The 25122-nt window shown below is 38.4% G+C and overlaps 1 protein-coding gene across 5 annotated transcripts in view; it reads right to left on the bottom strand.

Annotated features, from left to right (window-relative positions):
• Positions 1–25122, bottom strand: part of fz (frizzled class receptor) — a 120627-nt gene that overhangs the window by 62531 nt on the left and 32974 nt on the right. For all 5 annotated transcript variants that reach the window (XM_070215862.1, XM_070215861.1, XM_070215860.1 and 2 more), the window contains one exon: positions 6596–6715. In XM_070215862.1, the coding sequence (XP_070071963.1) occupies positions 6596–6682 (87 nt within the window). In that variant the 5' untranslated portion in view covers positions 6683–6715. The remainder of the gene's footprint in view (positions 1–6595; positions 6716–25122) is intronic.

The following is a 25122-nucleotide window of genomic DNA, read 5'->3' as shown; positions in this document are numbered from 1 at the left end:
AATTACAATCCACACACAGACGCACACAACGATACTGTTCTCCCTCCTTATTCCCAACCGCAAGCTCACACATAAACTTCACCATCCTTCTCTGAATTTCTCTGTTGCCTGTCTGATTACGCGCCATTTAAATAAATTCATTATCATTCCCACTAAGCCAGGCCAAGGAGTCTTTTGTCTAAACCAGAAACCCCGAACCAGAAAACCCGACCAAACCCAAGCAAAGTCATTTAATTTGATCATTACAAAACTATCAGAGAGAAACAGTTAGCTGGAAGTTCAGTGTGTGAGTGGGTGGTGTGCTCGTATGTGTGAGAGTATCTGCGTGTGGGCTGTGTTTGCGTTTGAGTTGTTCGCATTGCATTAATGTGCCGAGTATTATTGTTGCCACGACGAGACCTCTGAATTATTCATAGATGCAGAACGCACTTCTCGGCTCTGAGTCGTGGCTAACATCAGTCTCCCTCACGAACCACATAGCTGTACTGCGAAAAAATATCCCTAGAAATGTATTAAATTAAATATTATCATTTTATTCAAACCCGTACAAAATACCAAATTCGTGGTTTTTATTATTATTTTTTGAAACTAATTTTGTTTATTTATAATTATTTTTCGAAACTAATTTCATCTACTTATTTTTTTTTTTTTAATTTTTTGGAAAAAGGCCATTTTGAATATAGTTCAATTATAAATGCATTGAATAATAAAGAGTGTCTCATGTTATATTAATCAAAATTTAGAACTTTTCCACTTTCAGTGTATTTTTTTTTTTAATCTCTTTTATTTAGATTTATTTCTATATACAATTTTTTTAATATTTGCTTAGTTCTTGGGGAACTTTTCACTGTTGTAGATATACCATTGTTATAATGTTTTTAATGTATTAAGTATTTCCGTACTCTCTTTATTGTAAGAACCAATATTTTTCTCTGTGTTCCGTTTCTTTTTAGTTTCTTTTTCCTTGAAATTATAGTTCTCTTAGCCAGCTTACATCTAATTTCCACCTACGCATTGTCTTCGCTGCTCCACCCTAGCTTTCCATCCTCATTTAAATGCAAAATATATTCGTGAAGGCGGAGAAGCGAAGAGAAGAGAAGAGAGGAAGTGAGTCAGTTTGTAACTCCTTTTGTTGACAACGCTCCACTGCAGAAGAACAAGCTGAGAAATTGAATTGAATTGTTTATTTATGCCAGAAACAACAAGAAAAAGGGGGACCATCCAGCTCATCTCATTCTGCTTCCCGTAGCAATTTGTTATACCACGCATGATGGGTGAAAAAAGGGGGAATTTCTGTAGGTGTGACTAGCTACAAATGAAACGAAATAAGCTGCAAATGTTGAAACATTTGGCAAGCACAGACTCCACCGACATCTTTTGTCCCTCTCCCTCCGCCTTTGCCCCCTTTGACACGCCCACAAATTATGCGTCATCGGGGGCGGAAGTTTTCACAACTTGGCGAAAAACATGCAGAGTTTCTTTGGGCAACACCCACACGAAATTCAGAGGAAATTCGCATTGGAGAAGAGCTTAGTTTGAGTGGCACTCGTAGATGGAAATATTGAAGAGGTTTTCATACCAAAAAGGTCTGCGAAAATATTTCAGAATTTAACACAGGAAAATAAAACAACAAAACAACAACAGGGTAATATTATAATTGCAATAATTTTATTTATTTAAAAATAATTTTAAGAAATAAAAACTGTTATTTAAGACATACAGACTAAAATTGAAATTTTGAATGTTAATAAAATATAAATGATTTTGGTTCGAATATCATATCAGCACGTCAAAGTAGCTTTAATTACATCGAATACTAAAACAATGTTTGAAAATATAATAATTATTGCTTATTTCATTGTCAAATTTTCGCAAATGTGAATAACCACACAATTAAAACCATTGGGTGATTATTTAGATTTAAAAGTATATTAAACATTTTTCATAACTTCTAATTATTGCAAATATCCACTCCGACTTTATATAACTTTTAACACAATACCTCAGATGACTTTTCCACCATAAACTTTTCCTCAACGCCTTTTCCATTTCCACAGTCTTCAGTTAAATTTCTTCTAAACATTTCCGTCAACCAACTCCAAATAAATTATTTAACTCGAGCCGCCGCGCCTTTCATGGTCAATGAATGAAAAAAGTAATTTCAATTTTTAGCGCTCATAAATTTCGTGGAGTCGGGTCATTAAAATCAGCCCAAAAACTAAAGTGGTTACACCCACCTAACCGCCCCAGAAAAACCGCACCGCCCCTTCTTCTTCGCTGGAGTGTTGAAAACTAAAAGCCACAGAAAAGCTTTGAGAGCTCTGCCAGCGGTTGCCAGTTTTTGAATTTTGCATAAATTAGATTTAACTCACAACTAACAGACTAAAAAAAAAGCGCTCAAAAATTGTATAAATTTGCATAAGAAAACAACAACAATAGATAGCTTTTTTCAGAGGGTTGATCGTCTATTAGAATAACTAACTATTAACATAAACATTTCAGTCAGGTTGGACAGAGATTGCGGCATAAATTTTGCGGCAAATGTTTGCGGCGAAATTTTATATTTTCTGTTTTTGACATTTGATGTTTATGGCATGTATTTTTTATGCATATCAATGATTAAATATCTGGTGCATATTTAAAAACTATTAATAACTATATGGATATCAAAAAGTAAAAAAAAAAGAATGGGATAAGCCAACTGTCAAAACAAGCAGCCGAAAAAAGTTGGCCAGAAAACGAAAATGTTGGAAGGGTTCACATTTCGGTTGGTTTTTGGGTGCAGTCACCATGAGCTGTCATATTTGCTCATATCGTCTTCAGTCCTGAAATGAAATCCCAACTATCGAAATATGCGCCTCACTGAACTTCCACTTTCTGCCTCTCGATTTTCCCCTTTTTTGGGTTCTCTACAGAAGGTCTTGTAATTAAGAAAATGTCATCAAAGTCAACGACTAGACGATTATTTGCTCTTTCAGCAAACACACATTGTCATTTCCTCTTTTCGCTTTTCATTGGAAAACAAATGTCAAGAAAAAAGGTGGGAGGGGGGGAAAGCTCACTCATTGTCTCATCTCATCTAATGCGCTTAATGAAAAAGGTGTTGATTGTTGACAGTTGACGTGACACACAGAATCCCCCATTACACATTCCCCATTTTTCCCACATAAGTTTCCTTTTGCACAAATTCCTCTGGCAATTTTACCTGTCGCAGAAGCAAAACTTTTTGTGGGTGCAAAAATATTTGTTTTAGTTCGCGAAAATTGAAATAAAATGTGCTTGTTTATAATTTCGCTTGATACTTGAAATGAAAAGCCCCAAAGGTTTTCCCAGGTCTGCAAAAGTTGGACTGTCATAGGAAATTGGTTGGGGGAAAAAAGTTGGGATTACTTTCCTGCAGTAACTTTGACTTGGCTTAAAGTTTACGTTTTCTTGCTTGCAGATATCAAAATAATTTTATCTTGTATGAGAAATGGCCACAATTTCTCTGACATTTCACCACTTAGTTATTTAAAGTTTCAATACAAGCCAATTTATCATTCTACAAACATTGCTGTTTTAAATTTTCATGAGTTTTCGTTACAATTTCTGGCATTGCTTTTCCAATATTTTCCTTAACACATTTTCATCATTTCAATCAATTAGCTGAGCACTTTATTTATTAAATACCGAAACTCTCCTGAATGTCACAGCAAAATCCATATAAATGTGAAGCATTTCGAACACAAAGGCACACATTCATCGGTGCACAAATATTTGTAGATATATATTTTTACCATGCCCATATAGACCAAAGGATCAACTGCAATTTTCTAATGTTCTCGTATGTCATTCTTTTTTTGTTTTGCTGCAGCCATTTCCATTGACATATTTCTGTGTCATTGCAATTTTTTATCCCCACACACATATGGAGTGAAAGAGAAAGTTTATTAAAATCAACAAACAAACAAACATAACCCACATTTCATGGGGACTTTATTGAGATGTATTGAGCACTATTCGCATCCACACATAAACAGGGTAAAATGGCAAACGGAAGAGGAAGCAAAATAAAAAGCCATTCAAATATTTAATGTGTGTTTTTAGCTAGAGGAGGAGCATTTTCCAGAGTTTATAAAGGCTTATGTGGGTTAACTTTTTAAGGCCAAAAAAAATGAAAAAGGATGTTGAAAAACAGTTTAAATATGAAAGCTCAATTTCTTAAAGTCTTAAGAAGGGTTAATACATGACATACAATTTAAGAGTGTGGCAGTTAAAAAAATAAATATATATATCAATTTAAGTAACCAAAACATTTCCCAGTAATTAACCCACCTTCTAGTCCAACAATAAATAATCAGAAAATGCAATCAATTCCAGTTAAATGATTTCCACATATTGTAATCAATCAGAAAATTCTATAAAATAAACTGACGTAATGGAATGGGAATATTTCCATCATCATCATCATCATCGGAAAAATGTTGCACTCGACTAAATAACAAAACATAGAGGCAAAATTTGCATGAACTGAAACTGATGAATGCGTGGAAAATGCAAAAATTCAACGAATGAAAATGAAAATGAGATGGAGAACACTCAGAGAACATAATCATAATCGTAAAAAGTAAGTAGAATGAGCTAGCAAATGAAAGTCTTCTTCGTTGGCCCTGGAAAAACAATTTCGAAATTTGCATAGAATTTGTTGTGTGTTGTTCTGCTGATGTTATGAGTTGCACTGATATGCCACGCCCACGATGGGCGGCAATATCTGGCACTGACAATGGGCGACAAATTATATGCAATGACAAAAATTTATCACACACATGGAGAGAAAAGAATCAGAGGAGGCAGCATGCAAAACATGTCGCCATATGAGTGACAATGTTCCCAAGGGGTGAATATCACCCCCAGGCACCGAAACTCCCTTTCACGCCCCCATCCAAAAAAGGTCCTTTATTTCTCTGGGGCTGATGGATGTAGCGCAACTTTATGATGCCTGTGTGTGTGAGTCAGTCAGGACCTCTCCAGTTTTGATAGATGTGCTTTTTCGGGTCCTCTATCCAATAGCCCTCCTTTCTGCTTTGCCCCCGTTTGATTGCTCTGGAATTATAAGCATGGTTATCATATTCATTTTTTGTTTCTCCTGTTGATTAGTGCCTGTCATGTGCTCGGTCCAGAGCACCTAAATTGATTTTTTATTCAAATTTTGTCAGTTTTTTCTCTTGATGGATATGAGCAAGAGTAAACAAAGCGAAGAAAAAAGCGAACACATTTTCCGTTTGGAGGAAAATGCCTGACTAACAAGTTGATTTCCATATGTGAAAGTGATGGAGCAAACGTAGTGAGACATTGCCAGAGAGCATCCCTTTCAGGACCTTTCACATGATGGATAGTTCCAAGGAGATGAGATAATTAGACAAGTCAATAGATTGATTTATGGTGATGGTGGGATATGGTTAAGAAAAATGGGATAAATGGTGTTGGTAATAAATGGAAATTAAAGTTATACTATCAAATACTATCCTATATAAAATAAATAAATAATTTTTCAAGGTACACCAAAATCGGATTGTATTCGATTTGATACCTTTTATCTTTCTTAGAGCCCCACAGATTTGATTTCATTTTATTTACTCTCACCTTGACTGCAAACATCCATAAATAATCCGTAGGCCATCAATTTCCCCTCCCATACATTTGTCATATTTCTTTTGACCTTTTCCTCCCCCCATTGGCCTGTAACCTTTAACTCTTTAAGTTCGCTTCCATCTTTCCTTGCTCGGCAGCCACATTTCCAATTTGATTTCTTGCACACAGCATTGCAAGGATTACAATGCGAGAACTATTTCCAATATTAGTTCAGTGCTGATCCGTCCTGAAGGCATTCGAATATAGTCGACTCGAATCAAAGGGAGCCGAGGACATGGCATGCCCAGGACATTCCGAAATATCAAAGGGCAATTCTAATAATATTTGAAATTTACTTTTGTTCTGCCATTTGTCCTCCCACAGCCGCATTCACACATGCCACATGCCAAGGCGAGCTGTGGAGCTTTCTTGTCCCTTTATACCCCTACATATACCCTATCTGCCCCCTTCATCCCTTCACTCCACTCCATCAAAGGTATCCTGCTTGCCAAGAACGCCTCGGGGGTTTTTGAGGGGCTGGCGGTCTGGGCGGCCTTGATGGGATGGCTTCTGCATATGTTTTGCCAAGTTTATTGAAAAAGATGCGCTGACAGGTAATATGTCAATGCGTGGGATTTGCTAAAGTGCCAATGCCTTCGTCCTGGCATCCAACCTCCTTTCCCCGGTATAATAGACTTGCTGAAGGAGCAGGACTCACACGCTTGGTCCCCCCGGTGAAAGATGTTTACTTTCAGCTCTAAAGAAAATATGGCAGCACTCAGGCAGCCAAGAAGAAGCAAATATGCTAGCAAGAACCAATAAAGAACAATATAGTAGAGTTTCCTTAGCCTTGTGCATTTTCTTTTAAGGTTTCCCTTTAAATCTTAATTATAAAACAACAGTTTAATACTTTGCCCCCTCTTGAAGTTAAATCCAATCAGTTAAGTTGCTTAAAAATTACATAAATGCAGAAATGAAAACTCACCGTAAACAAGCAGCTGGCCACGCAGACGGCTGCCCAGGATCCAACCCAATATCGAAGAACAGTCCGTTCTCTTTCCGGGAAGAACATCGCATGACATGGTGCTCCGCAGTCATGGAGATCCTGCGAAGGAACAATAACAGAGGCGAATACATAAGTAAATTGTGAAGTCAAGGGGGGAGAAGTGAGGAGAAAGCCTTCAAAGGAGGAAATTCATTTGCAGGCAGCGATTAATTAATAAGGCTTAAATTAAATGATTCCCAAATGGGATTGAGAGTTGTAATTAAAGGGGATTAATGGAGGCAGCTTTTGGAAAACGCACACAAATTAATGGAAGAAGATACGTTTTGTAAGCTTAAGTTTCAGAGCGATTGACAAATAAGCACGGAAAATGGCTAATTAATGAGGACGCTCTTCAAAGAAGAATACAAAACAACGTCATTATTCCTTAATGCATACAATTACCATAAAATAATCCCTGTCTGTGCTTGAAATAAATATGTACAATCCTTTAAATAAAAATAAAATGATTCCCTTTACTAGAAAAATCCATTAGAAATTGGTAATAACTCAAATAACAAATCCAAATTAGCATAAACTTGGAAACAAAATTTCGAAATTCTGCCTTTAGGCTGACACAATCTCACAAATGACATCAGGGACCAGGACAACGGACAACCCCATTTACCAAAAATCTCATCGGTCTGACAACTCTGCACATCCAAAGTCCATACTCCGGACTCGAACAATAACTGCAGTTTAATGAGATTTCCCGGTACAGAAACTCCGAACTCCATCCCAAACCCAAATCAACCTTGAACTCCAAAAAGCGGAGTCGAAATCAACCCCCGCAGAAACAATTGCATAACGAAGTGCGGCAACAATGCAAACGCACTTAAAGCCAAAGACAGTACGACCTCTTAAAAACATATTTTTCTTAAAATATTTATATAAATAAAATTTTTTAAATAGTATCAGCTAGTTTTTATTACTTAGATAAGCTGTTTTCAATTGTGGCCCTATTTTTAAATTATAGTGGTTTAGTGTCAACAAGCATGTTTAATTATCTTACATAAAATAAAAAAACCTTTATATTTATTAGTATTTTAACTTCGGTAAGCGGTAGGTAAGATTGACTGTACTCAACAGCAGACAATTCAAGGCAATTCTCCAGTTCGGTATTCACTCTGTGGCTGTGAGCGGGACAGATGGAGTGGAGTTCGGAGTTCTGGCGCATTGTAAACCACAAGAGATTTGAATTTTAGATAGCATAACACGCACGCACATAACACACTCAAACAAAACCCCGAGGGCGTTTAAAAATAAAGGAAGGGCGGTGAAGTTGTACGAAAAAATATTGTTGCATGGCTTCGCCACAAAGAGTCTCTCAAAGTGAGCTCGAAACTCAGCTTGCAGATAAAGAAGAGCCCTGGACTGCAGCAAGACTTTTTGTACTCTTTTCTCGCATCGAAAACAAATACGACACAGTAAAATAAATAAATAAATAATATTATCTTTTGAAGATATATAAAAAAGTATTATAATAGTATTTTATTTTAATAAGGACCAAGCGAGCAAAATAAATTTTTAATAGTTAGTTGATAAAAGAAGTTTTCTTTTTCTATAACCATTTTTAAGAGGTATAATATAAAATTTGAACAGCTAAAGAAAGAACATTAAAAAGTTCAAGTAAAGGACTCCAAATGTAGTTTTTTTTCAGTGCAAAACCCTTTGGACCATAGAAATCCAGAGAGATCCGGGGACCAAAGCTTTACTGCAGTCGTCAGTTTCTCTGTCAAAGAGCAAACTCCCCCCGAAAGTGTTGACTTGCCTGTCGCAGCGACTTGTCTCTGTCTGTGCTTTATTTCAAATTCCCATTAAAAATTTAAAATCCTCCCCCGAACACAGCGAACCCCTGTCTTTTCAACGTTTTTGGCAATCATCGTTAGGTTAGCGGCGCAAATTGCGTTTTTCTTGTGCTTCTGGGGAGTGTTTTAGGGGGGAATCGATGCTGGCGATAAGCAAGTGCAGATAGAAAGAGATGGAACGCACATAACTGTTGACTGGGGCAATATTTACGCATATTTGCTGAGCATAAGGAAACGGATACCCAACAATAACATAAAGCAGCAGTTCCGAGGGTTCTTGAGGGAATGGAGAATCTCCTCTAAATTGCCTGCAGTTTTGTTTCCCGGCCACATTTATCCGAAATTATTCTTCAAGCTCTTAAGCCAGCTTTAAGCCAGGAAAGCGCTGAAAATTTAAATTTAAATTTTAATGAACTAATTTTGAGGGATTCGAATTGACCAGCAGCAGAAAATGAGGCTTATTTTGGGGGCTGAAAGAAGATGAGATGGCGAATGGAGTTAGATTAAACATTTTCGGTGGAAAATTTGGCCAAGTATAATAAAGTTTTATGAGGTCTATAAAATGTTCTTTCTTTGAAAGTTTTTTATTGTAATATTTTAAAATTCTCTACTTTAATTTATCTAATTCTAAATGGAATTAGCTTCTCCCTCATCTTTCGTTATAAGCAAACTGTTATGACCAGAAAAATATAATTAAATTGTTACCCTAATCTTGCAATCTTCTCCATATCATCATAACATTTATCAGGCTCGTTCCACTTAACATTTTATATCGTGGCTTAATCTCAGAGGCCGCTTCCTGTGGCACTGGTCAAACGATCTATCCGTCGATCCATCGATCTATCTTTATTACCGAACCAAAATCAAACAGACTGCCTCTTCTATGGGTAATTGTAGCCCCCACCACCCCACTTTTACCTTTAAGAATAAAATGCCCCCCGAGCAGTCGGCAACAACTACAACAACTAGTTGCAGCATTGACCACAACAAAAGGAGTCGAGAGACTTGCATTGTTAGTCCCTTCTACATATATATATTTTTAGTTTTGTTTTTGGTCTGGATCCCAGAACGGGGTCCCATTGTCTTGCGATTTTTATGAGGCATGTATAAATAATTGCGCCCAAAGGCCGCCGACATAAGTTTTCATGCCGGCCGCGTGAGCATCCGACCATCAGCAGCAGCTAAAAGCTGGGAAACAGTAAAAACAAGAACCGGACAGCGACTAAACTGCCCTGCAAGAGTCACTACAGTGGCTATAGTCACCCTTATCCGCCTACCTCCTCCTTGATTTCCACATCTCGTCGAATACACGGAAAGTAAAATTACCATAAGGTGCCTTAGATCATTTTATTGTTATAAAATATTTTCTTAAATATTTAAAATATAAAATTTTTGTTGTAAATATATCAAAATAAATATTATTTTAAATTTGTTCACTGCTTTGGTTATACTTAAGCAAACCTTTTCTATAGGATAAAGAAACTTTTTTCCTTTGTGTAATCTAAAAGTGGCAACTACAAGACCGAAACAATATAGAAAATTTCCTTTTAGTTGTATTTTTTTTCGCCAGAGGCCACAAATAAAGCACAACAAAATAGAGGTGGGCAAGGAATAAAGAACGGGCAAGGGTTTCGGTGTGGGGAAGAACCAGAGCCATAAACCAAGTTTTGCCAACATTTAAGGAGTTTTTAATTTATTATAGATAAAGTTTATGCCGTCGCGAGTTATGGAAGGCCAAGCGGTAAGAGGGGCGGGACTTAGAAAGAGCTAAGGGAATCCTTCCAGCTGGCCCTCACTTCGTGTTTTAGTTGGGGGCGTGTTGATGATGATGGTGGAAGCTGCAAATTATTACGACTCCGAGAGATGAGACAACAGACACACAGGCCAACTTATCGTGCAGGGAACAGTGGGTTAAAGCTAAATGAAAATTTGTAGGTTTATCAAAGAAACTAAATAAATAAAATAATAATAAAATACCTTTGTTTAATTTTATTTGGAAAAATAAAATAAGTTTCTTTGGGGAATATTTTACTTTATATCAATATGTATAATCATTTTTGGGGTTTAATGGATGCATAAGGAAAATTACCTTAAATTTGTAGTTTTCACCTCCAAATTACATCTTTCGTTAAAAATTATTCCAATTCCACTGTGCGCCTAGAGCTGCAAAACTTTTTCGAACGTACTTCAGATCAGGGTTTGCATTCAGACTTCCTCCTACTACCAATCGTTCCCCCTTCTCCTGACGTCAGTCCCCTTCTAGGACTTTTTAGACAACCCTCGGACAGCGTTAATGATGATTCTGGCCATATAGACGGGGTATGTTTGCTTGTGTGACCTTTTTGGGGGTGTTGCTGACGTTGTTAAAGTCAAAATAGACAGAGCAACAGACAGCAGGAAAGAGAGCAAACAGGCAACAAAATGAGTCGGAGAATTCGAATATCCTGGGGGTGGATTGGAACAGAATTCGAACAGGAAGACATAGGCAGGACGTTGGTGTCCCCGAGGACCGGCTGTCAACTCTTCGTCCTTCTCTTTGCTGTTTTTCTTCTCCGTTCGGGCCAAACAAGCTGAAAAACCAACACAGACAGACAAGAACAACAATTTGAATTCAATAAGGAAGCAGCAAAGAGAAGAAGCCAAGCAAATTTCCACTCAGGTCAAGAGTTCAAATGGTCAGAAATACCCAGAATTATAATAAAAAAGAGTCAGAGAGTCAGACACGAAATTCCCCCAAAGTTCAAATAGCGAGTCACACATTTTCCTTTGCTGACCGCAACACAAAAGAAACCGGCCAAAAAAATGCCTGCTCATAATTTATTAATATTATTGGTTGGGGGTCAGCCAACTTTCCCCCTCATAAAAGGCCCCTATACCCCCCTCACAAATTACACATGTCGACACTTTATTAAAAGCCAGGAACAGGGGGAAAAAAAGGGTTTTAAGAACTTTGATTCGATATTGGAGGATTTTCAGCTCCTCTTTGTTATTTTTTTTTTGGTTAGGGTTTGCGGTCTGCCAAAAAAATGAAACCGATCCGGAGGCTATAAAATGTCGACCCGTCCATATGTTGGTTGCGTTATGGAATGAGGAAGAACCGGAGGTTTTAGGAACCGGAGGCCCAACAACTTTTGGCGCGATTTCCTCTTTTTTCTTTTTGTTGGGTTAACGCCTCCCTTGTCGTTGTTGTTGTTGCTGGAGCCGCGTTTAACCCTTTCAGGGCCGAAATAAGGACACAAAGAGACAGACAGAAATTGCTGTTAAGGTCTACACTTGACTACATGCAAATTATGCCCAAAGCGAAAGCACAAAAGAGAAACCCGAGTAAAAGGAGGTGTGGACGATGGGCTGAAGGACGAATGAGGTGGGTTAAGTGGCATCGGCATCTCCTTTAACCCTCTGGCTGCCTGCGTCCTCCCCTTGATTACAGGCCATGTAATTTTAATGGATATTTATAATGAGCATCTGTTTTAAATTTTTACGTATTTTTTCCTCTTCCATTTTCCCGCCTGAAAAGGTGACACAGCACAAGGTCCAAGGCCCCGGGATATGTGAATTGTTGTCGGGTCATTTTTAGGAGCTGGAGTTGGGTTAAGGTACGTGCAGCAACAAAAACGACATCACATGCAAGGTGTTAAGCTGGGGGAATTTTTTATGTAGCGTCTCTCGTATGAATATTATATTTATAAAGGACCACAGGTGGTAGCCTCTCCAAAGTTCCCATTCCTCGTTTAGAACCTACGTAATTAGCTTTCAAAAAAAGGGTTCTGCATATGAATTAAGGCTCTTGAGGTGAGTGGCTTCCCGCCATACCCTAATTACTTAAAATATTCATCATTATAATTATTCAGCATTAAAGGTTGTCATTGGCCGATAAAGTAAGTGGCGCAAATTGTGGTTTATGACTGTTATTTGCGGTCATTCATTTCTACATTGTCATCATTTCCAGATTGAATCACTTAAAAATTGTTTTTATAACTATTTTACAAAAATCACTGTATTGTAATATTTTGAGTGAATTTGTATAGCCTTAAAACGCTTTATGTTTCTTATCATATCTTTGATCAAAACCAATTTTATCAAAAATTTACATCTATCATTGGCTTGTATTATTAATATTTATACCTATACATTTTAACAAACATTCCATCTATCATACTAATCCTACATCGCCGCGGGCAATGACATATTTTAGCCCCCCTTATCATCTGCGATAAACAATCCCAGCCAAGTTTCTTTCCCCCTCGAGCATACAAATCCCAGTTAATGTCAACTAAATGCTTACAACTTAAAACCAACTTAAACCCGAGTTAAAGCTTTTCCCACACAAAACTTTTACGCATATACACAGATATCCGACACCCCCGATTTGAGTATATAACAAATATTTATCGGCCATGCACATCACGTAGTTCCGAGTGGAGTGAAGAGTATGGGAAAGCGGATTGCTGGATTGCTGGCGGAAAATAGAGAGGGGATGACAACGTGACACTGACACTCATTGACCAGCTGACGGCCTCGAATACACGTTAAACATGTTAACCGATATATAGTGTGGGAATGGGGGGCGGCAGGGGGCGTGGCTGATCTCCAGTCACATCATTCGGCATCATGGGGCATTAAGTCAAATGCAAATTGAAGCATTTGTTAGGGAAACAGTTGCAAACATGCCGCCTGGAATGTTGGAGCTTGTCGGAAAATGCGGAAAAGTTTCCAGTTAAGTAAATGTTTCCAAGAATCTAGTTGGTGAGAACAGTGAAATCGTTATAAGAAAAATAGTAATGGTATGGAAAAATGTTCTAACCAATTAAAATACTTTTAAAAATTAATAATTACATTTTATAGTAAAATGTCTTTATATGAATTTCAAAAACAAACTGTTCTTAGTTGGATTTTTTTTTCTTATACTAAACACTCTTTAATCACCACTGGAACCAAACAAATCTTAACTTATTGAGAAACATTTATATTATATATATTTATATTTGCCAAATTTGTAAGTAACTGTTTTCAAATTTCTGCTGCGAAATTTGAAGTGGGACGAGCAGGTGCAGCTTGAAAGAGATACATAGATACAACCCAGCGGCGAACAGGCGAATGGGGTCTGGAGAAAAAATGCATTACATGTAAAGAAAATGTAACCGATTACTATCGCTGCTTTTTGTTAGAGAAGTTGTAATCAGGGCTCCTATGACTTCGTTTTTTCGTTCGCTAACGATTTCCCTTCGTCAAAAATCACAAACACACATAAAAATTATTGTCTATGTGTTCGTTTTTCGTTTCCCCTCCCTCACGTTTGAGCTTCGGAACTTTAATAATAACAGCATGCATTCTAAATATAGTTTGACGAACTAAAAAAAGCACAGACAATGGCCGAGCGGTTAGCCTTTCCATCCATTATACAATAATACCCATGTTCAATTCCTACATGAGGAAAGAATATTTTTTGTTTTCATAAATGAACATGCATTACAACTCAGCATACGTTTTTCAAATTGTATGTTGAATTTTCTCTAGTCCGTCTACATTTTGCATTACAATTTCGGAAAAGTATATTGAATTCGTAATGGAGACCCGAAGGTGATTCGGCCCTAGCATACTTTTCCCATTACTAGTAATGCAAATTGTCTCCCGACCACATTACAAGGCGGCCATGCCTATGGCAAAGTAATCCATGTTGTAATCCATTGTTTCTCTATTACGAGAGGAGAAGTAATGCATTCGTAATCCATTTTGTAATGGCAATTTTCGCCGCTGGGAAGTGGGAAGAAAGAGAGAGGGACAGGGAGAACATTCCCACTTTCTACCGAAACCTGAACCTGGCCACGTATCCCCGTTTCTTTCTCCTCTCCTCTCGCTATCTCTTTCTTGACATTGACATGCAGACAGCAGCAAACGCAGCAAATTTTTGGTTTGACATTTTGGCAGCCGTTTCAGCCGCTTCTTTCTAATTGCACAAGGGGAAAGGTGCGGGGAAAGCTCCGGTAAAACATTGAAGAGAAAGAGTGGAGAGGCACATCTTTTGCATGCTGTCTCGACACGCTTCAGTTCGCGTTTCCCCCCCATTTTCCACAAGTATTTTCCTTTCTCGACTGCTGCATAATTTGACATATTAATTTTTAGTTGGCTGTCAAGCCTCTGAATGACAACAACTAATGAGCAGAGCGGGCAGAAAAGAAAACCCATTGACTTTTTCCAACTCCCACTTTTCGTGGCATTACTAAAGACCTCCTCTTAAACATTTCCCCCCTGTTGAGCTGACTTTTTGTTCTCTAACCAATTGCACCGTCTCAGTTGGTGGCATTTCCGTGGGCTTCAATCTGCACAGAAAGAAAGTTTTAAAATTATAAAGTTCAGATAAAAAGTGTACAATATATATGATGGAATATTCTTGATGCAGATCGTTTTAATTATACCCGTTACTCGTAGAGTAAAAGGGTATACTAGATTCGTGCAAAAGTATGTAACAGCTAGAAGGAAGCGTTTCCGACCCCATAAAGTATATATATTCTTGATCAGGGTCACTAGCCGAGTCGATCTAGCCATGTCCGTCTGTCTGTCTGTCCGTCTGTCTGTCTGTCTGTCTGTCCGTCTGTATGAACGCTGAGATCTCAGAAACTACAAAAGCTAGAAGGTTGAGATTTCCCACACATATTCTTTGGCTTCCTACGCAGCGCAAGTTTATTTTAGCCGAGCGCCACGCCCCCTCTAACGCCCACAATCGCCCACTAACGATTTTAAAATGGGTCCTGCGCCCACATCTTTAAAGATTTCCGAGAAGTATAAATGCACTTTTGTTGTGTATATTTATACCTATCGAAATGACATTTTTCAAATCAAATTCAAATTCAAATTCAAAACCATTCATTAAAAAGTTATACGCAATCAAAAATTATATATCTATCTCCCTCGCACTCCCTTTAGCTGAGTTACGATTATTAGTCGGGACACCAACCCGACACAGCGTTCGCACTCCCTTTAGCTGAGTGACGGGTATTAGATAGTCGGGACAACAACCCGACTATAGCGTTCTCTCTTGTTCTATTTTAAATTAAAGAAAAACTTGTGGGAAATGTGTCTACCTATATAAAATTGTTTTAGCAAAACACTCTTTCTCAACTTCTTTAAGTGTACATATTATACTATATTTAAGCGACTTCATCGGGTATTCTGTTTTGTCTTCGTTTTTCTGGCTTTGAGCCTCGACGGTCGGAGCATAATTTAATAAATTTATGAAATTTAATAGAGAGGAACGTGTTTGCTGGCCACAAATTTGTGGTCGCTCTGCTCTTGAAATTTATATGCCTGCGATATCCCAGGGCGATTGGGAGGGGTGGAATATAGAGGGGGACCCTGTGTTAAAGTGGGCGTGACTGGTGCTTATTCAGGGGAGAGATGGGTGGACTATCATGATGTTACTTACGACAAGACTTGGAAATATTTCAGACAATTTGCCCATGAAATTGTGAAACATTTATCACAGTTTTCTGATTATTTATTCAAACGTTTCGGCTTTGATCTAATATCCTTTGGCATTTATCAAAACAGTTTAGGCTCTTGGAATGAAAAATGCATTAGAAGACAAATATTGCAATAAAAATATTGTATCTTGAATTATTTAAAGATTGGTATTTATAGTATAAAACTTTTTGCCTAGAGCCCATTAAAATGAAAAAGTCACTCACTAAATATTAGGTAATATAAACCATTTATTTCCGTAACTAATGATCAGCTTTCCAAATGGCGCACCTTGCTCAAAAAACTGCGGTCGTATTTTCTTTATGTTTTTAAGAACTCCTCCCCCATATAGATTTCCATCTGTGACAAATCCCCAGCTTAACTGCGATCATTAACCATATATCAAAGATGACTGTAAATAGTCCTCCGCACAGCGCAGAAAGTCGCAGCAATAAAGTGAGATGCCCAATGAGCTTTGTCAGATTCAAACTACCAAAACGGTAATTTGGTTTCATGGAGTGTCGCCTATAAGCCCATAACAGCCAACGGTCCATTTGAAGTCCCATCTCCACCGCCACACACACCACACCTAACCCCCTCCAAAAGCCCCCTGTTCCTATCTTTGGTTACACGCAATAGGAACAAAATCATGGGTAGGACGAGTATACTGTAAGAAATATTTGTAATCTCCTTAATAATATGGACCAATGCTAAAAAATAGGGCAAAGCCTGTGTTATTATTACATTTTATTTGATTTAAAAGAAATGATTTCAGCTTTCAAAATTTATAATTTAAAATTTTTTAAATATAATTCTAAATTGCTTTCTTTTTATTTTGAATTTCCTAGTCCTACTAAAAATTTTAGAAATTCGATCAATACACAATTTGTTGCTGATATTGTTGTTTCACCTAAAGGTTATTGAAAACTGATAATATTTAAGAAGGAACACAAACAAATTTTGATAAAAATTAATGATAATTAGAAAATGTCAAATTCCCTTTTCCTCAGTGCATCAGAAATCAACATAGAACACACAAAATATTACAACAATTTGCATAAAGCCTGTTACTGTTACGATTTCGGGACGACGGCGATTCCAACAGCGATGGGATGGCGATGGCGTCTGGGGCATGCAACATTCGAGATACAGATACGCCACAAGCCACGCGGCTAACGGCGAAAAGTGTGCGCTGGACGCTCCTGAAGTACATGCACGTACATCAAAGATGGAATGGCGATGGGGGATGGGGATGGTGTTGTATGTATATAGTGGATACTATAGGATGGGATCGGGTCGAGATGCCAGGCTACACGTACAGTTAGACGAAGGCGTTCGCAGAGCCGGTTTCCCTCGCTCCTGGACACCGGACTATACCATTATAATTACAAGAACAACAAGTTATGGCAGGTGCCAGGGATCCATGAAAACCGAACCAGCGAAAAGTGAACAAAGACCGACTCGGCCTGTCAGCCGGGGATTTAATGCTGGAAATTATATATCATTTTAATAATAACGCATCAAATTACATCAACGAAATACTCGTGCCGAGACAAAACGTCTAGGAAATGAAAGATCAAACTGTGATTGAGGTTTCTTCAGGTGGGCAGGTAGAATCATCGCTTTGTGTGCGATTTCTGTGAAAAGGGAGAGAACAGTAATGGAGCAGATGTCATTGCTCAAAGCGAACCAAAGTGAGGTATTTTCTCAGCCATATATTTAGTGTTTCTATTACTTCCTTAATTATTAGGAAAATTGATGGGAGCTTTTTGCCAGATGGGAGTCTAAATGGGGTGCCAGAGAATGAAAATGGATTGGTTCTATTGGTTTTAATTTTACAGGCCGAAAGATGATTTGAGTTTTCAAAAATTCAACTAAGAAAACGGTTCAATAATTATATATTTATACACTTGTTATAACTTCATTCATACAAAATATATTTTTCATTTTCAAACAGTTCCTGCTAAAATGTTTTCCTTACTTCGTAATATTATTTAAATCTGTGTGCTTTTCCTATTCTACGTAAATTGTCTCGAGGTAAGTTCTCATTTCTTTTAAGCTCCCCCTTTGTACTTCAATTCATCACTTGAACCCCTTTGCCGTTTGTCTGATTCTCTCGTAAAGCATTCTTCCCCTTTGCCAATTTCATTTTGACTTTATTCAATTTCAATACGTTTATCTCGAGCTTCGTGTTCTGTGATTGGTAAAAACAATCAATCAACATGGCTCGGTGGCTCCCTGCAGCCACCGTTTTTAAGGCTAGATAACTTTCAGTTATCATATCACGTACAAATTGAGAATACTGCACGCTCCCTCCGCGCACTGCAAACTGTCAGATACAAAACCTTCGCACTCGAAACGCGAATGCGAGGCACTTGTGCACATCTCATCGACTGACATCGATCCCATCGATGCTGGCTGCATAATCTCTGCTCTCCAGCTAAAATCCCCAAACCATATTCCTCATTCCAGACCCGATAAACCGAAACCACTTGACGTCGGCTGCTCTAAGCCGAGTGCGCATTAACTAAAAGCCGCCACTATCGACAGAGGAGGAGCGAAATAAAAAACATTTACTGAAAACTATTTGCAACAATTTTTCACAGTCAGCTGCCATAATTTTTCACACAAAAGCCCCAGCCAGATGAACAGGGTCCGGTGCTTTTTTTGCTTTTATTTTAACACTTTAAACGATGACGTTTAGACGGGAAGGGGATTGAGGATTGAGGATGGGCTATAGCTATAGCGATGGGTTATAGTGGATTCGTGGATGCAGCGGTGTATTTCCATTTCTCGGTACGCTGGCCAACGCTTGGTAATCAACCATGGAGTGAGTGGCTTTGACTTTGCACACTAAAAAAATAAAATATTTGAACTACTCTTATAAAAATAACTGAATTCCATTCATCCTCATCTTAAATGTCTAACAGAAGGTTTAAAAAAATATAAAACAAAAAAGATTGAAAATAAAATTATGAATCTTAAATACTGTTCCGATTTTTCAATATATTAAGCTTAATTTTAATTGACAAGAATTTATGGTAGACCTTATTATCCCTGAACATATAAATCCTGTGAAGGTATCATAAATGGTTTAAATTTAAAGAGCCTGTTTTCTTTCAGTGTACGCCTCTGCATTTTACTGCAGATGCCTCGCTTGGATTCAGATACAGATATACACCACAATTTATCTCACAGTTTGCAGTCTAAACAAAACCGACTGGCCCATGGGGAAGTTTTTAGCTGCTCAGCGGCAGGCTCATCGGAATCATCGGACTCATCTCTCCTGCCGGACCATTTGCCATGTCCGCATCCGCATTGTCCAGCTCCCAGTTCCCTGGCCCTTTTCCCCAGACTCTCTAACCCAGCGACAGCGATAAATGTTTCAGCATTGCAAACACAAACTACGAAACTCCGGGAAATATACAAATGATTTCGTATTTATTTCAACCGTGTTCGCAACGATGACAGCCCAGCAGAATTCTCTGGATCAAGAGGGTCCTCCGCTCTAGCTCCCTGCCAATTTTCCCGTCGCCCTGCTCGCTTTTGCAAATTTCTAGTGAGGTTAGTCTAATTATCTATGCGGGTTTGCTCGGTTCCAGCATGGGAACATGGGTCTCCATGGTAGAAACGGCCGTAATTGATGAGCTTTAGGGCAAATCATTGATGTACAATATGTTCTATGTTCTCTAGAAGGGTTCCTGAAACCGAATCAAATTAGCCTTAGACTTTTGTTGGGTTTCCGGATAACCTAATCACTATTTGACTATTCAGAAGCAGCCAAACAATACAACAATGCTATTTCTGGATGTTAAAATTTTGACGGTAATTAAATATATATTGTATTATTATTTATAGTTTTTTTTAAGCTTAAAACAAAGAAAAAAGTGTTTAGCACCTGTACGATTTTATGTAAAAACCGATTGATCAACTTTTTTCCACCTCTGACACTTTCCACTCAAAGTTTCCCACACTCACGCTTTATACCCAATTTCCCATTTAATTGCCAACTCTTTGAGTACCTTGAACAATTTAAGCCGATTCAATTTAGTAAATGCAATCCGTAGTTAATGCGAAATGCTTTGATTAATTTTCGGACTCGATATAATCGTATTGGTAATGCGACTACCATGGAAAAGTTGTTTGTACAAAAGTTCTCCATTTTTTTCGCCGCGATACCGGACAATGACTGCGGCTCCCATGGCGAGAGCTCCAAACTAAGATAAAGCCGCCGACTTTTTATGCAGCATTTATTTTCATTTATTACAAGAGGGTTTTTTTGCACTGCGAAAACAAACTGGGGGCTGGTAGGGAAAAATAAAGTAAAACATGACACACAATCGCTCATTGATTTCGCGCATTCCTTGGTGACCCAAACCGTTCCCAACCAAATATCTTTTGTGCCCGCTGATAAATGATTTCAATATTTATTTATATACGTAAAAAAGGGAACAAAACAGAAAAAAATAAATAAATAAAAACTGCGGGGCGCAGAAAATTGCGTCAAAAGCCTGTCAGTCTCATTAATTTCCGCTCGAGCAGCAACAACTGCGAATAAAAAGGAAAAATAAAAAAAAACGAGATGGCCGACAAACATTCAAATGCTTTGTGTGGCTCTCGGGATATTCAATTGCTGGAAAATGCTTTGCGTCCATGGAAAACTATCTGCTAATGAAGGCCCAACCTGCCGTTCGGACAGGAAGCGCTTTTCAGCCCTGCTCCTGATCCAGGAAATGCTGTTGGGCAGCGGGGAGCGGGATGCGGATTGGGGTTCCTGGGGAAGTGATTCAGCATTTGGCATTGAATCCATTGTGAATGCCGCTCGCGGGCCACATTTATCAGTCATCGCTGGCGGGGCTTAAAGGTTCTGCTTTTCAATAAGATAGAGTACTGATAGACGATGAATAAATTGGACTGAAAATAATGCTAGAGGATAGAGGGGAGGTCCTTAACTTGGTCAGGCGCGTGTTTAAATGAATCTAAAGCATTCTGGTTTCGAGTTTGATTAATTGTCCCATCACTCTTTAGCATAAATCAGTTTTAACCGAAGCTGTGGCTACAAAATGGTTACAGAGTATAGGAAATTACAAACTATTAAAAAATAGCTATAAAAAGCGTTTATTAACTTATTTTAAAAAAGTTTTTATAAAAAATATGTTGAATAATATGAATAATTTTTTTATATCTGTAAGTATTTAAGTTCGAGTTTAGTTTTTTGTCATATATTCAAAAAAACATTTTTTAAATAAATTAATCCTTGATATTTTTCAGTGCATAAAAATATCATGAGACCTCAAACCCATTTGTTGTTCACTTCTCCACTACAGACATTACTTTTCCTTGGTTCCCTTTTCTAAGCTATCTTCTCTAGTCCCCCTCAAATTGCCTCAAATTAAAGGCAGCTTACCCTCGACGCGACCCATGACCGAAAACTTTAAGCCATTTGTCAACACATGAGGTCGTGGGAGTAGGGGGCGTGGCGGATGGAGCATGCAAAAATGCGTTGTCCAACGCACCTATAAATGAAAGAGTGAACGGAGAAAGCAGGGGGTGGGTGGTCGAAAAAAAGCAGGAGAAGAATGGATGAACGGATGGCTGCTCCAAAAATGGCACCAAAAATACCGATACCGAAACCCAAAAACACACACCGTCCCCCCCCCCCTTGCAAGCACTAACTCAACCCGAAATCCCATTCATTCCCCGTAGACCGACGACCACAGGAAAATTTATAGGCAATAGCTAAAAACAACATCGCTTCACTTGAGCGTGAACAGTGCCAGCCAAAAGTACGACACACAAAATGGCAGGGAAAAAACTTCAATTCGGTTCTTTTTCGATGAGGTTCGGGTTCTCCACATCTCTGGATATAAAAGTCAATGGTTCGCATAACAAAGCACAGGAAAATAAAATAACGAGACATTGAATTTTGTTTGTTCTGCGGATATTCCGTTCCATGAAAACTAAATTAAGCCATCACAGACAAAATAGGAAAAAGAATACTGCAAAAATTAGAAGAGATGGAAATGTTTATTTTTTGCGAGTCCCGCCCGAAATTCACCAAACTAGAACCGCGCATCACCTGCCACAATACCTAGTAAAAAACGAAAATAAAATAGGGGTGCGGAAGTTCTGGCAAAGAATCAACAAAATGTTTGTTTCAAACTTGTTCAACCGAAGACAATCCCAAACAAATGAACGAACCTTTGCCATCTGACAATATGCAGATATAAGGAAAGCTAAAGTTTTGATAACTCGGAGTGAATATTTGGTTTTTGGTAATTGCTAAGGAAAATAAAAATGAATGCGTCTGGTTCATTGCAGATAATGGAGACCAAAACTTTTGCCACAGGGTCAACTCTCAAAAACACCCGACAGGGGGTAAGTTAAAGGACTTACAGGTAAGACTCTATGAAACTTTTTATTAGGATTCCAACTAACAGAGTGCGACACTCGGCTCGCCGAATTATTTGCGTATTTATGGTTGACCCTTTTTGGGGCTCCAATCTCCACTCGACTTAGGCCAAACCCCTCTGGGAAAACTTTTTCGGCAATTGGCTTTGGGCAAAAGTTTTTGACAGTTCTGATGCCAAGGACTTGGGCCCCTGAATTAGGGTTGAATGAGTGTGTCTCGCATAGATTTGGAAATGATTTCGTTACTCACACTCGATGAATGCTAAAGCCTTCAAGCACGCAATTTGGCGCTGAAGTTTTGAGTTTGGTCGACTTACCTAAAATGAAAAGAGAAGAATAAAATATTTTAAAAAGGTTTTTGTAAACAGAAATTAAGATAAAATAATTACTTAGTCCTGGAAATAATTTTAGCACGACTTGCAAAATACGAAAAACAGCTATCAGCCGCCATTGATCTCCCTCTGGAAAGCTTTAAACTTTTTACGATTACACAATCAAGTGAAGACCCGGACTCATCAAAACTCCAAGCGCCTTGAGCAAGGGATACAATCACTCAAAAAGATTCCTGATTTCATTTTGATGGCTTTTAATCAGCTTAAAAATTAGTAGCCATAAAAAATGCTCACTTCGTCCCTCCGAAGAAGTGTTCCTACATCAGTGGCAAGATTATTATGCTTAATGATGTACAACATAAAAATCCTTTTTTTACGATATGCAAAAGCATTTTGATAATTTGCCTTAAATAATAAACAAGAGAAGAGGAATTCCACTCGTAGTCCGTGAGAGTCATCACAGGATGCAGGCAGCCATAAAAAGTTTGAGCGTGCCGTAAAAAACACTTAAAGGAGGTGAATCAGAGGCGGTGTGAAGGGGGGAGGGTTGAGGAAAGCCCCTAATGGGTTGCTTAAGAACACGTTGCCACTTTGCCGGGGAGATGAGAAAAATCATTTTCATGTAAATTGACACGTTTCATTATGAAGATGGATCTGAGAAGTTGAAGTAGTAGTGGTGGGCATGGGCATATCTGTTGGTGAAGGTAGCAGCGCCCCACGTTGGGCGCCAAGATGATGAGCTGCAGCACCAAGAGCTGCGTGTGGCTGTCATTGCCAGGGTGAAAACTAACCAGAGGGAGAAAGTCTGAGAAGTCTGAAGAACCACGTATCACCATGGCACACATTGTGGTCGAGCTTGCCGGTTTCGAAACATGATATGATATGCGGTAAATAAACTACCCGACACCGAGCTCACATTGTTCTTGTTCTCTTGTTGTGGGGTTTTGCGAGTTAAGGCAGCAACAATTGGCCGGTAATCCCCTTTGATTTCGAAACAGGAAGTGGCCCAGCACGACAAGTATTAAGTTTCCACATAATTAAATTATCTGTGCTTTAAAAAGGTGTTGAATTGGGTGCTAAGTGGCCTTAAAAGTGTGTTTGGATCCATACAAAGGGAAATATTAAAAATTGCCTAAAACTATAATTTAAGCGCTTTCTAGATTTTTTAAAGAAATGCAACGATGTAGTTCATAAAGGTATTTTAATAAAATTATTTCAACTTTAATAAAAAGATGAATAAATGAAAAGTAATAAACTGAATTCATTAAGAAATGTTTTTCTTAATGAACTCATTATCGCTAAAGCAAACCGTCTCTTTCGAACAACTTGTCAGTTATGAATCAGCTTTTACGGTTTCACCTAAGGACATAAAAAACAACGCGTAAAAGAATGTACTCTGATTTTATATATCAATTTTATGTTTTGCCAACCAGGGGCATGCAGAATTTTAGCATGATTTTTAGAGCTTTCAATGTTACGATCTGTTAACCAACCGACTTTCCTCCGCGGATCGCGAAACCTATCCTATCATTAGCATTTTAACCAGCTCATTCAGCCAGACCGCCCCACAATCCAGATGACCGGCAATTGTGGTGAAGCATTCTCGAAGCTTTCACTCAAGCCTTAACCCACTGCTGGTGCCAGGGGCATGGGGTGGACACTACAACCAGGTCGACTGTAATTTTGTACACATGCTTATATCTGTGAACCGAATCACTTATTCAGACTGGAGGGGGACAAAGAACGTGAGTTCGCTTCCCCAGCATCTGTTTTTCTTATGTTCACCTATTTACAACCGCTTTAACCTAATTTTATTAGGGGGATGCTGGAGGGGGTGGTGTGCTGTTTGGTTCCCCAGTCACCACCAACTCAATTAAGCTGGAGATAAAAAATCAAATGGACCACTATGCTGGCAGCAGACCTCAACACTCTCATTTGCAGCTGTATGTGAAATGTGAAATGGGAGCGGAGAATTGAAAGCTGCATGTGGACCTGGTGGCCACTCATCGTCACCAAGCATGTCAAGTGTTTTTGGCCCCAGCCCCCCTTGTTTTCGTATTCCCCATCCTCGCGTCTACATAAAAATCCAATTTTCGTAATTAAAAAAAATAAAAGCCATGCAATCCAGCTGCCTTGGGGGCATTTGCAGGGCCAAGAGTCCGAGTCTCATCTCATTAGAGCACTTCCCTTAGTGTCTGCAGCCTGCCTCCTTATGTCCCTCCCCTTTCCATTTAACGGTGGCATAAACACTTGAGACCAACAAAAAATATACACTGGGATAAAATGTTCTTAGAATTAAAAATATGTTCCTTAAAAAGCTATACAAATGTTAAATTAATTTATAAATCATGGTGAAATCAACTAAAACTAATAAGATACGAATCAAATGTAATTAAAAATATGTTTTTTTTAGATTTTTTACGTTTTTATTCTTAGTGTAAAAATTACCAAATCTGAAACT

This window comes from Drosophila takahashii, chromosome 3L (genome assembly GCF_030179915.1).
Source record: "Drosophila takahashii strain IR98-3 E-12201 chromosome 3L, DtakHiC1v2, whole genome shotgun sequence".
Lineage (NCBI taxonomy): Eukaryota > Metazoa > Arthropoda > Insecta > Diptera > Drosophilidae > Drosophila > Drosophila takahashii.
The sequence above is the reverse complement of the archived record's forward strand: the minus strand, read 5'-3'. Positions and strand labels throughout refer to the sequence as shown.